Raw genomic sequence first — 18,712 nt, 5'->3', positions numbered from 1 at the left:
CAAAAGAGACCAATAGAATAAGTACTAGGCTTACAAAGAATAAGTACTGGGGGTCGATTTTTTTAACTAAAGGCGGTGCTCCAACATGGCCACAGTCAAATGACTGAAACAAATAAAAGAATAAAAGAAAGAATATCTTTTTTTTTTTTTTAACTTGTTTCAGTCACTGGACTGTGGCCATATTAGGGAACTTCCATGAAAGGTTTAGTTGAGCAAATCAAACCCAGTACTTTTTTTTTTTTACTAAGCCTGGTACTTACTCTATAGGTCTCTCTTGTTGAACTAAATTATGGGGACATAAACAAACCAACACCAGTTGTCAAGCAGATCCCAAGAACTGTTGTGCAGGTGAGAAAAGTTGTGTTAGATTTGTCCTGTATAACTTTAGGTTCCATAAATCAAGGACCAATAATACTGTTGGTCTGTTGAATCAGTTATAAATTTAATAATAATTAAATTTATATAAACTTTAAAAATAAAATTATTTTTGTTGCTAAAGAAATTTGATTAACATCATGACTATCAGGAAATCTCTAAAAAAAAAAAAAAGTCTTGAAATTATATCAATGTTAATTAGTAAAAAACATAGTACAGGTTCTACACATTGTTTTAAAAAAATATTTTTGGTAAAAAGTTTACCATGGAAGTGAAATAAATTTCAAAAACATCTTACCTTCAGTATTTATCAGAGCTTTCATGTCTTCGGTGTTCAATGGAGAAGCCATAATACAAGATTCAGTATCGGCATATCCTGGAAAATATATTTAGACAATAATTAGTGTATGCCTGTACTTGTGTGTGTGTGTAGTAGTAGTAGTAGTAGTAGTAGTAGTAGTAGTAGTAGTAGTAGTAGTAGTAGTAGTAGTGTATTTTGTGTGTATGATGCAGATAGAAGTCTGAAACTGAAGTTGAATGTATTTATCCCAACTTAACCAAAACACACCCAATGCATGAAATATAAACATAATAACCTTTGTTATACAAGGGATGACACGTTTGATTTGAATTCAGCTAAGAATTACATTTCTTCTGTTCTAACAAATAGAAGAATGGTCAAATGAAGTAAGGTGCAGATATTCAACCTAATAAAATTTTTAATTATGCCATGAACCTCACATTGGGGTTGAAAATACCAAACCTTTATGGCATCAACAAACAAAATGTGACAAATAGAATGGGTTAATAGAAGACAATTATGACAGAAGATCAATTGAACAAGGTTTATAATCTGGAATTCTTTGACAAAGTATTCTAGAACTGAAATAATTATATTATATTTGTTTTTGTTTTACTTCAAACTTAATAACAATATACAAAAAAAAAAGAAGAAAAAAAAAAGGAACTGCTGGCTATACTGCACATCAGAAGAAACTCTTTTTAAAAACAGGTAGAATATATATATATATATATACTAACAGTTCCAATATGGAGAAAAATAAACAAAAGCTTGGTATTTTTCATTGGAACAGAATGTTGCATTCATGGCTAGTCTTTAGCAATGTAACATACTTTATGCAACAGATTCAAAAACTAGGAATTATGACGAGCCTAAAAGTATGTGGTGGTAGTGGTGGTGATGGTAGTGGTAGTAGTGAAGAAGGAGTAATTATGATTAAAACGAAAGACAAATAAGAAATAATACCTTGTCTTTTAAGATGGATAAATTTAATAAAATGTACCTACCTACCCACACACACACACACATACATACATATGTACATAAATATTTGGAGAATGAATTTATTTGCCCTTGATTGGCATAAATATTTAGAATATTTAAGAGATGTAATATAAGTGTAAGAAATAAAGCTGAACAACCAAAACACACACACAAATACTAAAATGCCATTAAAAATAAATTATGTAAACAATTTAGCACAATCCAATTTTCCACTTTGTGTTATATAATTAAATATCTTTTTAAATCTTATCTTCTCTGCTAATATGAGCTATTAAATCTCTCTAGAGATACCAATAAATTGATAAAAGTACTACAGCATCAGATAGAATGATCTGTTGCAATGTTTATTTCAGCTTGTTTTACTCTGAGTTCAAACCCTGCTGAGTTAACTTTATTTTCAACACTCTGAGTAGTACAGAGGTGTTGATTTGACAGAATTATGATACTAGAGCAAAATGAAATGCTTTGTGGTGTTTGTTGTAGGGTTTTGTGCTCTGTGTTTAAAATGCACTTAGGGTTTCAATTCCCACCAATGGTCAGGATTAATCACTTGACCATGGATCTCCTATTGATTATGGATGAGAGTTCAATGAAGAGGAGAAGGAATATGTATGTCTAGTACTGGTAACAGTGTTGGTAATATATATAATGACGGTGGTGATGACAGCGGAAGTGGTGATGACAATGGTAGTGATAATGATGATGAAGAGCACAAAGATGATTTTGATGGTGTTTATGATGAAAGGCAAAATAACTGCAAAAAGAAAAAAGTATTCGTCTGTTTGCTTATGAATTCAAATCAACAACTGGGACTTCATTGGTGATTCTGGATAGAAGCCTTCACCCCCCTCCCCAATCCTGACAAACAAGATCGATCCAACAAATAGATAGGGTTTGTAGTTTTCTAACATACTGACAGTATTAATAAAAAGTATTACAACAGTTTATGATCTTCTGATAGACAGGGCTTGGGATCCCTTGACACTTTAGCATTTAAATTTGCCATATTCAGCCAAAATATTCTGTTTTATCTTCAAATCAGCCAGATCTGGCCTCTCACACCTATCCTATAATGTCAATTTAAAAATAAACAATCGCATCATTGAAATCTTAAAGCTACGAGATAATGCAGGATTAATTCAAAACAATGTGAATAAATAAGCATTACATTTGACAAGGTAATCTGAACGCTAAAGGGTTAACAATGAAATAATATTTATAGTTGGCAAACACAGAGACAGGCAGATGTACAGTTTGCACTCACATGCACATACACAGAAGCAGATAGTTATGGTCTACACCAATCATAAGCAAACTGCAGCCTGTGAGACTTTTTGAATGGCATATCTAATTTCATGAAGAAAATAACATTTATTAGTGGTGCAGCTTGCTTGATGTTGAGCCATGTTTCATGCAGCCTGTTTCTCACAAAAGGTTGTCCGTACCTGGGCTACACACATGCATGCATGCACATGCACACAGGCTTATGGTCTACATGCAGCTAGACACATACACATTTGCAAGTCTACCCTAGAGACACTCATGAAGATTCCTTCAGTTGTGTCTCAATAAAGCAGTAAATTATCAAACAATCATCAGAGAATTGGATAGAAAGCCTTGTGGTATTTGTCGCAGATCTTTGCATTCTGAGATCAAATTCCACCACATCCTAGTTGGAAAGTAGTCTTAATCCATGGCTTAGTTTAACAATTACCTGGTACTTTAGCAGAGTCTACCCTGTTACAAACAACTGACTTAGGTCTCCAGTTTGAAGGTACACTCTTCTTCCCTCCTCCCAGTCACAGAGACACTGTTAAGGATCCAAAGCATTGCCCTGGCTAAAAGATTAAACATATGTTAACCAAATGATTAATGAATGATAAAGTTGTTCTGCTGTTGAAGAGGTTCAACTCTATCGTAGTTCCTCACCACTCTTTAGCCGATCCCTTGCAGGACATTTTGAAATAATTTACTATCTGCTACTCTTAAGTGCAGTCAGAGCTGGGTGGTTAAGAAGTTTACTTCATAAACACGTGGTCGTGGGTCCAGTCCCACTGTGTGGCATCTTAGGCAAGTGTTCTCATTTATAGTCCTGGGCTGGCCAGTCTTGGACAGAGAATCTGATAGAAGCTCATTGTAAAAATGCATTTGTATACATCTGTATATGTTTGTGTGTATGCTGTGATAAAAAGTGTGTGATAAAAGGTGTGTATGTGTGTGTGATAAAAGGTGTGTGTGGATGGATGTGTGCATAGGGGTGTTTATTACCACAATGAAAGGAGAGAGAGAGAGAGAGAGAGAGAGAGAGAGAGAGAGAGAGAGAGAGAGTGACAGAGACACAAGCATACAGATATAGGAAAGAAGAAAATAATAATAATAAAAAAAAAGACAATGAAAGTGATTGTACCTATTATTTAGAGAAATAAAAATATTCCATGTTGATATTAATGGCAGAGGTAGAAGATTCCTGAAATACTATGAGAGTAAGAACTGTTCTCAGTGAAACATTATCATGCTGGGGAACTGGAACATTCTTTATCCAAATCACAATAACAACATCAACAACAACCACAACAGCACAACACACCTCACCTACACCTTCCACCCTATCTGTTTTACATGAAAAACTTTAAAACATGAGGATTTCTCCTCCTGCTTTTTATTCCCTTAATTAATTAGAAAGTAGGACACCATGGAACACACATACATACATTCATACACACACACATACCTATATATTCATATATATACAGTTTAATACATACATTTTTCATAAACATACATTTTTCATAAACATACATTTTCACATGAACTTACATATAAACATATGCACAACCATACACATCCACACATTTGTTGATTTTACATACTTATATACATACAATGAAACACATACACACATCCATAGATAGTTTTATATATATATATATATATATATATATATATACTTCTTTCCTAAACAAGCACATGTATAAATATACATAGATTCATATGTATACACTTTTTCATACACATACAACTTGTATCCTAAACATACACGCACACACACGCATAACACACACATCTGAGAGGAAATCATAACAGTTATGAGGAATGAAGGCTGAACCCAAAGGAATTCTTCCTCTTTTTTAATTTTTTTTTTCAGTGCTCAGGATAAACTGGGTATAGTGTTACCCATATAAACTACTTCAAGACGGTTCTTAATCTCAAAATGTCCAATGACAACTGACTGGAGAAATTCTTCCACTAGAGAAGTTTTAAGAATGACTTTTCAGAATGAGAAAAAGAAAGGGGGGAAAGGGAGGAGTGTGATGAAGAGGAGGAGAAGAGGGAGAGAGACAGAGTGACTTAGTGCGCATGTAAGTGCATACAAGTGATTGTGTGTGTGTGTGTGTGCAAGTGTATATGGGAGTTTATGTGCTTGAGTGAGTGTGTATGCACGTGTATATTAATATACATATGTGAACACATACAAACACACACTCAAGCACATAACTTGAGTGTGTGTGTGTGTAAATGTATATGGATGTCTATGTGCTTACGTGAGTATATGTGTGTGTACACGCATAAAACTGTGTTTATGTTTATGTGCTTAAGCACGTGTATATGTGAATGTGCGTAGGTGTTAATGTCGTTAAATACGTGTGTCATTGTGTATGTGTTAGCGTCTGTGTGAATTGCTGTTATTATTTAAGCTATGATCAAAAGTGGTCTACCAGTGGCTTACCATTATTTCTTTTCAGACCTAGTTTATCTAGAAGTACATAATCTAATGTGTCCTTCATTTGTGTGGTGGCCATAATATTGGTAACGCTGTTGCTTACCTTCATACCAGATCTGATCCAGCAGCACTGAGTATATAACTTCTCTAGATATATATTATTCAGTGTGTTTCAGATGGTAGTGTGTTGTGAGAGAGAGCTTTGACTGCTATTTCCAGCAAGTTTGGACCACTACATAGAACTCCTTATGGGTGACTAGGAGTGAACAAGTGTAAACAATATTGTGCAGATTCTATAAAATACTTCAATTATGTACTGAATGTTAACAAAACAACATTGATAATAATGCAGTAGAGATGCGTTTATAATAAAGAACTATACAGCTAAGTAGACTGGACTGTTGACAGTTAAGTGTGTTGGTCATGAACACAGTACAGAGAACTATACCACACTGGTACCAACTTACAGCTAGGTAGACTGGACTATTGATAGTTAAGGGCGTTGTTCATGGACAGAGTATAGTGAAATATACTACACCGTGGTACCTACTTACAGCTAGGTAGACTGGACTATTGACAGTCAAATGTATTGGTCATGGACAGAATGCAGTGAATTAGACCACACTGTGGTATGGATGTTGGCAGTTAAGTGTACTGGTCATAGACACAGTACATGTGCCTACTTACATCAAATATGAGCAGTGACTGTTTTGTATGTCATCATATCAATGACAAAATACAAATCACAGACTCATCTTGTCTATTTGTCTCATGTCCCATCATCTCTTTTCCCACTTAGTGAGAGACACAGGAATAGTAATTTATTATTTATTACAAGATATTTCTCAAGAACAATAAAGACACTCAGCTTTCTTCATGTGTTTCAGTGCTATGGCAACTTCAGTTATGATAACATTTTCATTATTAACTTATACTGAAAATAATGTTCTATCAATTTATTTAGATCATTACATGCAACCTAAATCTATTATCCTTAATATCTATAATCTTAATAATTGAAATTATATTCTATTTCCCTTCAGTGTTGGGTTAACGAGGAATAAATGTCAAACATGTCATTTTCATTTTTCAATCAGTTCAAATATGTTTGGGACATTATTTGACCTTTTTTTACAGGTCATTTTCATTTGGTTTGCCTTAGAGAAAAATTCTCGCTTGAGGTAAAAAGTGTAAAATAACTAAATTTATTTTGGAGTGTTCCCAATGGACTAATATATGTATTTTGCTACTTATGTTCTTATCAGTGGCTGTATGGTAAGAAGTTTGCTTCCCAACCACATAGTTCCAGGTTTAGTCCTTCTTTGTGGCACCTTGGGCAAGTGTTTTCTACTATAGCCTCAGGCTGACCAAAGCCATGTGAATGGATTTTGGGAGATGAAAACTGGAAGAAGCCTGTCATGTGTGTGTGCGTGTGTGTAGGTCCCCCACCAACTGGTATTGGTATGTTTACATCCCTGTAACTTAGCAGTTCAGCAAAAGAGATCAATAAAATAAGTACCAGGCTTAACAAAATAATAAGTACAGAGGTCGATTTGTTCAACTAAAATTCAAGGTGATGCCCCAGCATGGCCACAGTCAAATGATTGAACAAGTAAGAGATACCAAGTAGAGCAACTCTGAAATGACTAAAAGCCTTCACTTCCTTATAAGAAACCAAGAGAAATATCCACTGACTGTGTGCTGTGACTGATATGAGAATTTTTCTCCATGGCAGACTGCAGGGAAAAGGGTCAAAGTCAAATATATGCAAAGATATTTGAACTAATCAAAAATTTTGTTTATTTCACCACACTGCTTCACATGCCAACCAGATATTTTTATCTATTTTTAAAATCAATTTTTGTGCAGACGAACCAAGTTGCTGTGGAAGCAAAATAAAACCTATAACTTGGCGTAATTATATCCTCAAAGATGAAAACAACGCTTACAAATAGTAATAAATATTTGTTGTCTGACATTAATTTAATTTGGGATTAAATCTTCCTTCAAATTGAAAGGCAGAATCAAATTAAACAAATGCATTCCCCAAATATATTTGCCCAAGATTTCTATAAAATATTGAATAATATTGATGTTTAACATAGCTAAGACTACATCCCAATGACTGACCCTTCTGTTCAGAGCCAGGATATATTTAACCCTTTAATGTCTAGATTATTCTGTCCAATGAAATGCTTATTCACTTACGTAATTCTGAATTGATTAGGTTATATTCCAAAGCTTTGAGATTTCAATGACATGATTGCTTATTTTCAGAATAATATTGTTGGGTAGGGGTGAGATGCTAGATCCAATAAGTTTTAACCTAAAACAGGCAGAATATTTGAGCTGGATATGGTCAGTTTAAATGCCAAAGGGTTAAGCTATCTACAGTTATTGATATTCTATAAAGCTCAGATGAACCTCATGGTGACCAACCATAAGAATTATTTTTATGTGGCCAATATTTCTGTAAACTGAATGCCCTACACTTAAATAAAAACTGTTTTAAGGCTGGATAAACAGAAAGTTTATGAAAGAGAAGAAACAATATTCACAAACCATCACCACTAGACACACTGAAAATAATATCTGCAACTCTTACAAAATATTTTGTTGTCTAAGGAGAGTCATTATGCCAATATTAATAATACTTGCAAAATAGATAATGCACTCAAGCTATTCTACATAAACTGAAAGTCACAAATTTCAGCTGCTTCAAGAAAAATCTCAGTGGTACTCAGATAAACCTCTGTGGTAATCAGATAAGATACTTGACTCAGAAAATGACAATGTGAAAGTATTATGGACCTTTTAGCATACAGACAGATATGTATCACTTAATAAATCTGATATCATTGACCATCACAAAAATAACAATAGCATTAATTATCAACAAATCAATATGGAACAACTATAATGTTGTGATAAACAAGATTGAAAATCTAATGAGTTTTACACCAACCTAGCTATTGAATTAAGAACATTTAATGAAAATGTCTTATTTGACTCCTGTAACTGATAAAACTGGAAAGGTATACAACCATTTCCATAAAGATACAGATAGTTTTTTTTTTTACCTTTAAAGATAGACATTCTCAAACAGAAATTTTTGAGCTGAAATGGCTAACTGCAATGCAAGTATGTACAATTGAAAAGTTCCAAAAAGGTTGAAAGGTATCAGGTGCTCTTGCTGAACAATGTAGGGATGGATTTTCATCTTCTGATATTTACTGTGTTCTTAACACAGCAAGTCCATAAGAGATGTTATTTCAGGACAAATACAGTAGTAACTGGCCTATTGACTGTGTACATATAAAATATGATACATAGACGGAAGCAGTTGATGCATTCTTCAAGCCACAAATAACAAATAGTTATCCTAGTACTACACTTTTACTTGTTTCAGTCATTGGACTGCAGCCATGCTGGAGCACTGCCTTGAAGAGTTTACTCAAATGAATCCAACCTAGTTCTCATTTTCTTTTAAAAGCCAGATACTTATTTTATCAGTCTCTTTTGCTCTAAGTTATAGGGACATAAACAAACTAATACTGGTTGTTAAGCAATGGTGAGTGACAAACACAAAGTACACACATACACACACAAATTGGTTTCTTTCAGTTTTGTCTACCAAATCCACTTTCAAGGCCCAGGGCTATAGAAGACACTTGCCCAGGGTACCACACAGTGGGACTGAACATGGAACTATGTGGTTGGGAAGCAAACTTCTCACCACACAGCCATAACTATTGATAATTAAATATACCAAAAAAAAGTAAAAGTAAAAAAAAAAAAAACTCCAGAAAATATATATATAATGACATAACTTAATTGCTGAAATGTCATATTAAAATTTTTTTTTTAAATTAATTAAAAGACAAAAATTGGATGACAAATATTGCTATGTGATTTTTCTAGGTTTTCATAATCCAAGAGGATGAAAAATACTACGCTTGTAAATTATGACATACGAATATAATTTCAGTCAATGTATGTAATGATAAGTAATATATATATATGAATGTGAGGGCATGTGTGTGTGTGAAACACACTGAAACAGGTATATATATGTTAATATATATGATAAACACTGAAACAGGTACATTTATGCTAATATATATGTAAAAATGACCCGTGTGTGTGTGTGTGTGTGTGTGTATGTGTGTGTGTGTGTGTGTGTGTGTATGTGTGTGTGTGAGAGAGAAACACATGGATTATGTATATAATACAAATCCATATACATCACACACATACACATATGTATGTATAAATGTATGTATGTAATATACATTTATAATCCATACAATATAGAATACAACAGTTGGCAGGAAATCATCACACTCACCAAAATTTCTTGATAGATATTATAATAATCAGGTGTAACTGGAAAAACGGACATTATCACATTTACAGGTAGAAATAGTGGCTTCACCAGCCAACTAAGCAACAACAACAACAACAACAAGAAAATTGCTGGGGTGTAGGTGGCCTGCAGGTGGATGTGGTAGCAGGGTTAGTGGGTGATCAAAGTAAAGTTCACTGTTACTTTTAATAAAAACATTAACTGGTCAAACAACTACTCTTCCTACTCTCCCTTTCTGTTTCTCTTAACACATACACACACACACAGTCACTCCCTCTCGCTATCTGTCTCACACTGTCACTCCCTCTCCCTCTCTTTCACACACACACACAAAGCCAGAGATACACACTCCTGTACCTGTGTGAATATGTGTATATGTAGGTGTGTATGAAAGAATGTGTGAGTGTATGCGGATTTGTTTTTTTCTCTTGTGTATGTATGTGTGTGTGTGTGCACGTGCACTAATATGTGGCTAGTTTTAGAAAGTAACATTTTATAATCAATCGATTAGATTTGATTGATTGATTGATTGATTGAGATGAAAAGAAAACAAGTGAATTAAAAACAATGAGTGTTGATGAGAATATAATTAAGAGGACCACAGGTCAATATACAATACCTACATACAAAGTGTAAGTAACCTGTATACTATACATATATATATAGCCTATGTGTATGGTATGGTCTATACATGATGTGCATACACTCTATACACATGGAATTTCTCTCTCTCTCTCTGTATATATATGTGTGTGTGTGTGTGTGTGTGTGTGTGTGTGTGTGTGTGTGCATGTTTAGCCTCTTTGTCTGGGCATAGAGAAAAACACCTGGATGGGAAGCAAGTAAGGATTGGTTACAGGAAAGGCATTTGGGCACAGACAATCTGCCTTGATGATTTCCATTTTACCTATGCAAATATATCAAAAGGCATGACAAAATGATGACCACTTTCTTCATTGCTATAGTGTTGGTGCCGTAATAAAATACACCACTCTGTTAAGTGTTTAGCAATAGGAAGGTTTCTGGCTACAAAAGCCAAGCCAGAAATGAAGTAAAGAGTGAGATGTAGCTCTGTGACCCATCTGGAAAGTAACGATTCATCTACCTCATGCCAGCATGGAATGCAGCCATAAAAGGACGTTAGTGAGGATACATATCATCATCAACATTTTACATCCATTTTCCATGCTGGCATGGGTCGGGCGGTTTGACAGGAGCTGACCAGCTGAAGGGCTGTTCAGACTCCCTGTCTGTTTTGGCATGGTTTCTATGGCTGGATATGTATGTGTGTGTGTGTGTGTGTATATATATATATATATATATATATATATATATATGACAATAGTTTAGCTGGCTGAAACTTCAAAGTCACTGTCAACAACATTCTTGTTTAAGAATTGTTTTATTATAACAAAGTAAAATTATTAATATATTAGACAGCCTCCCAGCCTTGGTCAAACCATACAACCCATGCCAGCATGGACAATGGTCGTTAAATGATGATGGGGAGAGAGAGAGAGAGAGAGAGAGAGAGAGAGGGAGGGAGAGAGAGAGAGAGAGAGAGAGAGAGAGAGAGAGAGAGAGAGAGAGAAAGAGAGATTTTTATATCCTACTTAATGTGATATTTGTCTGGAAAAAGAATCTCGTATAGACATATAGTGCCAAAAAAGCCCTATATGTCAATACAATTACCACAGTATTATGGCATTCTTAAAATATACCTACATTAAGTAGGATATAAAAATTGCTAAAAGTACTACTACTGCTTCCATTGCTAATATCTAATTTTTACCGAGCTTGCTAGCTATTTATGACACCAGTAAACGATTAGTCACTGTTTCTCTAAATATCAGTAGAGACAAGGCTTGGCTACCATGCAATGACAGTAAATACCTGCTACTGATGACATGCAAACATGCAGAAATCACGTGATTTAGCTACTCCACCACCAGTGCTGGACATTTCTTGTCCACTGGTGATACATTTGTACAATTTGGCATTAGACATCTATACAAGATACTTTCTCAAGATGAATGCCACAGTATTATGGTGTTCTTAAAGGCTCCTTAGGAGCCATTTTGTATGGCTCAGTGGTTAGAGCATCAGGCTCACAGTCATGAGGTAGTGAGTTTAATTCCCAGAGCGGGTTGTGTTGTGTTCTTGAGCAAGATACTTTATTTCATATTGCTCCAGTTGACTCAGCTGTAGAAATGAGTTGAAATGTCACTGGTGCTAAGCTGTATCGGCCCCTTTGCCTTTCCCTTGGATAACATTGGTGGCATGGAGAGGGGAGGCTGGTATGCATGGGCGACTGCTGGTCTTCCATAAACAACCTTGCCCAGACTTGTGCCTTGGAGGGTAACTTTCTAGGTGCAATCCCATGGTCACCCATAACCGAAGGGAGTCCTTATGCATTAATTCAGGGACAGGCAATTCAGTTAATTGGACAACTGAATTCTCACCATTGATTGATGACAATTTGTTTCTTTTAAATGGTTCAAGTTCACTGTACATAGTCTAAGCACTGTCTATATACATAGTCTTAACATAGACTGTACAAGATCTATACGTGGTGTATTTATAGTCTATCCATTGTCTATACCTGGATTGTGCATGGTTAATCATGCTGGATACACCTATACTTGATTGTACATTGTCCAAATATGTTCCGCATAAAGTCTATATATATGGTCTATTGCTGGTCTATAGACATATGGGCTATAATGACTGTAGAACAGGTCAGAAAAGACAGTGACAAAAATAGCTTCTATGTCTAAAAATCTGTAATTGTGTTTCTGTATTTGTGTGTCATAAAAACAATAACAGAAAGCAAAAGAGAGATCAGTAAAAAAAAAAGAAGAGTAGTGGAGAATGGAGAGGGGGAAGAAATAAAGAGAAAGTGGTGAAGAAATAGACAATAGATCATGGAGGTAGGGGAGAGAAAGTGAGGATTGGGGAGAGAGAGGTTGAGATTTAATCAGTGGTATGATGTGCCTAAGAAAATAAATTATATTTTATTTTCTTTTTTAATTTCAAATGTCTTCATGTTTTTTTTTTTATTTTAAAAGAAGGTGTTTCACAGCTGGATACCTTTCCACATTCATGCAAACACATATACCACACACACACAATTCACACTGATTTAATCAATTGTCTTTAGATAGATGTACCAGAACATGTCACCATAGTAACATTATGGAGGTGTGGTGATTATATCTGCCAGAGCACACATTTTACACATCGTTGCTCTTCTTCCTAACATGACAAATCTCTTTTACCTTCTATGTCTACATTGGTTTGCTATGTCTGCATTGCAATGGCTCAAACCTCTTATATGGTGATTTGATCTGCTAGATATTGCAGCCAAATCTTCTGCAAATTACATTGTACCATTTAAAAAAAAAATGTCAGACATTAAATAATGTAGTTAAAGATACATTATCTCTCTGTCTTTTATTTGTTTCAATCATCAGACTGTGGTCATGCTGGGACACCTCCATGAATTATTCAGCCAAAACAAATCAACCCCAGTTATTATTTTTTTTTTCAAGTCTTTTACTTATTCTACTAGTCTCTTTTGCCAAACTGCTAAGTTACAAAGATATAAAACAAACCAACATTGGTTGCCATACAGTGGTACAAACACAAACACACACAAATATATACTCGACAGGCTCCATACAGATTCTGTCTACCAAACTCACTCACAAAACTTTGGTCAGTTGAGGTTATATTAGACGAGACTTGACTAAGGTGCTATAAAGTGGAACTGAACCTAGCACAAGATGGTTGAAAAGCAAACTTCTTAACCATACAGCCATACCTGATGTCTAAATGAAAAGTATGGGATGGTCATGATTGGAATGTCTTTGCTCCATCAGAGTTGATCTGTAGCTAAATAACATCAACACCTTCAAAGAAGTATTTTATGAAAACAGACAACTGTAGCAAAGCACCTGTAATTAAATTCATAGTTTCACAACTACAGACAGTTTTTCACTCATGAATACTTCAATTAACTTATTAACCTTCAACCTGGTCGTTAATAACCAAAAATAGGAGACAATAAATATTTTCACATCTCTTTTATTCTTTTACTTATTTCAGTCATTTGACTGTGGCCATGCTGGAGGACCACCTTTAGTCAAACAAATCGACTCCAGGACTTATTCTTTGTAAGCTTAGTACTTATTCTATTGGTCTCTTGCAGAACAGCTAAATTACGGGGACGTAAACAAACCAATGTCGGTTATCAAGCAATGGTGGGGTGAACAAACACAGACACACAAATACACACACACACACACATATATATATATATGACAGGCTTCTTTCAGTTTCTGTCTACGAGATCCACTCACAAGGCTTTGGTCGACCTAAGGCTATAGAAGACACTTGTCCAAGGTGTCACGCAGTGGGACTGAACCTGGAACCATGAGGTTGGGAAGCAAGCTTCTTACCACACAGCCATGCCTATGCCTATATCTTGTATATATTATAGATGAAAGAATCTCAACTCAACTAGTTGTAGCAGACTAACAGTAGTGTGGTGGACTTAATTCACTGACTGGTTGAACAGAACAAGCTGGCACTCTGAATGCATTAAACAGAGTTTAATCGGACCAGGTTTCTGGTATGAGGATATGTGCCTTCCTCTTACTGATTTCAGATGCCCATTGAGATATATATATATATATATATATAAACAAACATGGTCTGATCAATAAGGACCCTTCACTCTTGACCTACAGATCATCACCACCATCATCATTTTATGTTCATCTTTCATGCTGATATGGATTAGATGGTTCAACAAGAGGACTGTGTTGAATTTTTGTGTCTATTTTGGTATGATTTCTACAGCTGAATGCCCTTCCTAATGCTAACCACTTTACAGAGTACACTCAGTGCTTTTTTTTGTGCCATCTACCTTACTGAGGTTACCATGTAACTCACAAGACAAGACCCTTTGACAGTGTTGAGTGGGTGAGTGAAGTATTGACAGAGGTGGTTTCAAGCTTGATGATGAGAGGTTCAAGTACAATAGAGGGACAGGCACAGATGCCTTGCTGTAGAAGAAATTAAGAAGAAAAAGTATTCTGTTCTATGATTTTGAAATATGATTGTCATATTCAAGGTATTGTGTAGTTTGTTGAAGAAAATTTGGCAGTTAAACTTAATAGATTAAACAACTGCATAAAAACGCCATCATCAGTTTGTATAATCACCATTTTAAAGACAATAAATTAATGATTTATTCATGTCCTAAACATTTATTTTTGCATGCTTGAAAAGATGACATATCAATTTGGACATGGTTCTCATGTTAGCAATTAAACATATTCACCACTATTGATTGACTATTGATGGACTTTTGATGGTTTGTATTTGTATAAAGTAATCGGTAAATTAAAACAGAATCTGAAGTAGAGATGAATATTTGTTTCAAACAAGAACATTATTTATGAAATAACTGCTAAGATGTTAAAATAGCCATCTGTAAATTATAATGTATACACACTGTCAGTAGGCCAGTTACTGCAGTATTTGTCCTGAGATAGCATTTTTCACGGACATGCTGTGTTAAAAACAATAAATATCAGCAAGAGAAAAAGTGAGAGAGAGGGCAGGGGGTAACTGTAAATGATATTATACAACAATGTTCCAAGGTGACACAAAACCAATTTAACAGGTCCACTGAATGGAAAGATGTTAACTGCTTCTCTTTCTGAAATATCTGTTTAAAATATCAAATACTTAAGCATTTTTTTTTTTTGCTTCTTGGAATACAATATATACTGTTTTTGTTTTTATTTAAATGCAGTGAATCTAAATGAAATATTGTAATCTAATGTATTTATGCAATACTCAACTCTCAATTGACATTGACTACTTAAGCTGTTACCCAGTGGTACCACAGGGTCAGCTGTTGTGGTCATTTCAGTACTAACCACAACATAAATTGATATATAGTCTGCAGTTTCAAAATAGGTAGGATTAACTAAACAAGTACTCTATCATGAAACTATTAATAGCTCTTTTGTAATTATGTATATTAAATGATGAGGTCTGGTCAATAAGTATCCAGACTGTTGCCATAGTAATGAAGTTAAAGCATGCAGAATGAAGTCGCTTGGTTACAGATTGACCTTGGACTTTGCTGTACATGCATAAATCTTAATGTTCTAGCTCACTTCTGCTGTTGACAGCAGTGCTTGGAAGGAACATGTATAGCATGTGATCGTCGCATTGACTATCACAGAGAAAGTTGTCATGGTGATACTTGCTCAGAGGCCTACGCAAAGTTGCAGAAAGTGTACGGAGAGGAGTGTATGAGCCACACACAAGTGTACGAGTGATTCAGAGTTCAAAGATGGCCAAAAAAATGTTGATAGTGACAAACGTTCTGGGACCAGCAAAACTGCAACCAGCAGAACTGAGAAAAACACTACAGACATGCATGCAGCTTCGAGGGGAAATCATCGAATCATCAACCATGAGTTACCAGAGGACGTGCAGATTAGTTACAGTCCAGTTCAGTCCATTATCACTGAAAATTTGGCTACAAGAATCATGTCTGCCAAGTTTGTGCCAAAACTGCTTTCAGCTGACCAAAAAGATTCTCGGGTTTCAGTTGCACAAAATCTTCTTGATTGTGTAGAAAACGATAAAAACCTTTTGAAAACTTTGCGAAGGCCTCTGAGCACATATTGCCAAACTTTTGGCAAAATTTGATGCAGATTCTCTACTCAACTTTCTCAATCATAGTCAATGCAATGATCACACACTAGACATGTTCCTTCCAAGCACTGTTGTAAACAGTGGAAGTGAGCTAGAACCTTAAAACTTAGTATGCATGTACAGCAAAGTTTAAGGTCCAATCTGTGTCAAGCAGCTTCACCTTGTGTGCTTTAGCTTCATTACTATAGCAACAGTCCGGATACTTATTGATCAGACCACAAATATCTATTATATTCTTTTACTTGTTTCAGTCATTTGACTGCGGCCATTATATGTGATAGTTTTTGGTAAGCAGTGTCAACTTTTACAATTCTGTAAATGATAATATTTTATAAGCTTAAACCTTATATGCAATCACCATGTATTGACTAAAGAAAATAGTCTAGGATTGAGACCCTCGATGGAAAAGGAGTGGGTTTTCCTTAGACACACACACACACGTGTGCATATGTGTATACAAACACATAAAAATGTACACTTCAAACTGCTTACCTGAACAAGTGCATTTAAACATTTTGAGGAAAACAAATTTTAAAAAAGTTATAACTAGGCAAGCTGGCAGGATCATTTGTGCATCTTTTGATTATTATGCTCTGAGTTCAAATCCTGCAGAGGTCAACTTTGCCCTTCATCCTTTCGGAGAGTGGGGAGGGTGTCAATAAAATAATATACCAGTAAAGTAACGGTAGTGATGGTAGCAATAGTGGCCGTAATGGGTAGGTGGAGTATAGTAGATTATACCCAGCTCCCTAAAAACAGTCAGCCCTGTGCTTTGTAGTAGAAACCTTCTTTCTCCTACTGAGCACCACCACCACTGACATCACCATCATCATCATCACTATTTTAAAAAATGTACGTAGCAGTTATAAATTGGTACCTATTAGAAAGGCTATACTACCTATCCCTGATTCTGACACCCTTTCTCTCCCCCACTGTCCTCACAATGAATTATTTGGCCATTTGCCAATAGTTGCAAGTCAATGTTATCAGGTGAGTTTAAGGCAGGTGTTTAGTAATTAAACGACATTTCCTCATTCCATCAATTCTGTAGTTTAATGTAAACAGTTGGTGGGCCGGTACACAACGACAACGATTAAGTTATACTAGACTATCATTTCCGGAGACTGGCAGTATATAGCTGCTAAAGATAACAACACACTTTATGAAGTAGTAGAGGTGGTGGTATTGATGGTAATAGTAGTGGTATTGATGGGGATAGTAGTGGAACAGTAGAGGTGGTGGTAATAGATGTGGTGATAGTAGTAGTTGTAGCAGTAGAGGTGGTAGTAGTAGTGGTGGTGGTAGTGATGATAGTAGTAGTTGTGATAGTAGTAATAATAGTAAGGATAGTAGTAATAACAGTAGTGATGGTGGTAGTGGGGGGATGTAAGTAGTGTTGTATCATCATTTACCTCTCAGGTCAGCTGTCTCAGAAAAACCTGTGATCAAAGGTATTCCAGTAATGACCATCCACCCATTTACAATATTAGCGGACATCGTATCTTATACTGCACTATCCAATATAATCATCTTGTTTATAAAGGCATACTGTGAATTAAAAGGTATTTGGCTGCTGTTTCTAACCTCTCCCTCCTTTTATGTTCAAAGAGACTTTTCTGATATTGATCTGTAACTTGGAAGGGAGGAAGATGGTCAGTCAATATCATCAGTCCCCACATATGAGTGAGAGAGAGAGAGAGAGAGAGAGAGAGAGAGAAAGAGAGAGAGAGAGAGAGAGAGAGAGAGAGAGAGAGAGATAGAGAGAGAGAGTGTGTGTGTGTGTGTGTGTGTGCGTGCTCCCCACTAAACTCTTCAATGCATTGCCCCAGCAATGCCAGAGTCCAATGACTGAAACAGGTAGAAGATGCGATAGATGGAGATTTGGGGTCAATGTCCTGCCAGGGAGAGTCAGTTCTGCAAGTGCAGACATGGCTGTGTGGTAAGAAACCACAGGATTCTGGGTTCAGTCCCATCTGGGGCAAGTACCTTCAACTATAATCCCAGACCAACCAAAGCCTTGTTAGTGAATCTGGTAGACGGAAACTGAAAAGTTCACTCATCTCTGTGTGCGTGCATTTGTGTGCGTGCGTGCGTTTGTGAGTGTGTGCATTTGTGAGTGTGCATGTGTGTGTGTGAGTGCTTGTGTGTGTGCTTGTGCGTGCTTGTGTACATGCTTGTGTGCATAGTGTGTGCAGTGTGTGTG

General features: G+C 35.7%; 1 protein-coding gene across 1 annotated transcript in view; it reads right to left on the bottom strand.

Moving 5' to 3' along the window:
- The window catches only part of LOC106870681 (uncharacterized), a 363,307-nt gene that overhangs the window by 207,294 nt on the left and 137,301 nt on the right, over window positions 1-18,712 (bottom strand). The window contains exon 3 of the mRNA XM_052973700.2: window positions 674-751. Coding sequence (XP_052829660.1) covers window positions 674-751 — 78 coding nt within the window. The remainder of the gene's footprint in view (window positions 1-673; window positions 752-18,712) is intronic.

This window comes from Octopus bimaculoides, chromosome Z (genome assembly GCF_046866305.1).
Source record: "Octopus bimaculoides isolate indiv1 chromosome Z, ASM4686630v1, whole genome shotgun sequence".
In the NCBI taxonomy this organism is placed as follows: domain Eukaryota; kingdom Metazoa; phylum Mollusca; class Cephalopoda; order Octopoda; family Octopodidae; genus Octopus; species Octopus bimaculoides.
The sequence above is the reverse complement of the archived record's forward strand: the minus strand, read 5'-3'. Positions and strand labels throughout refer to the sequence as shown.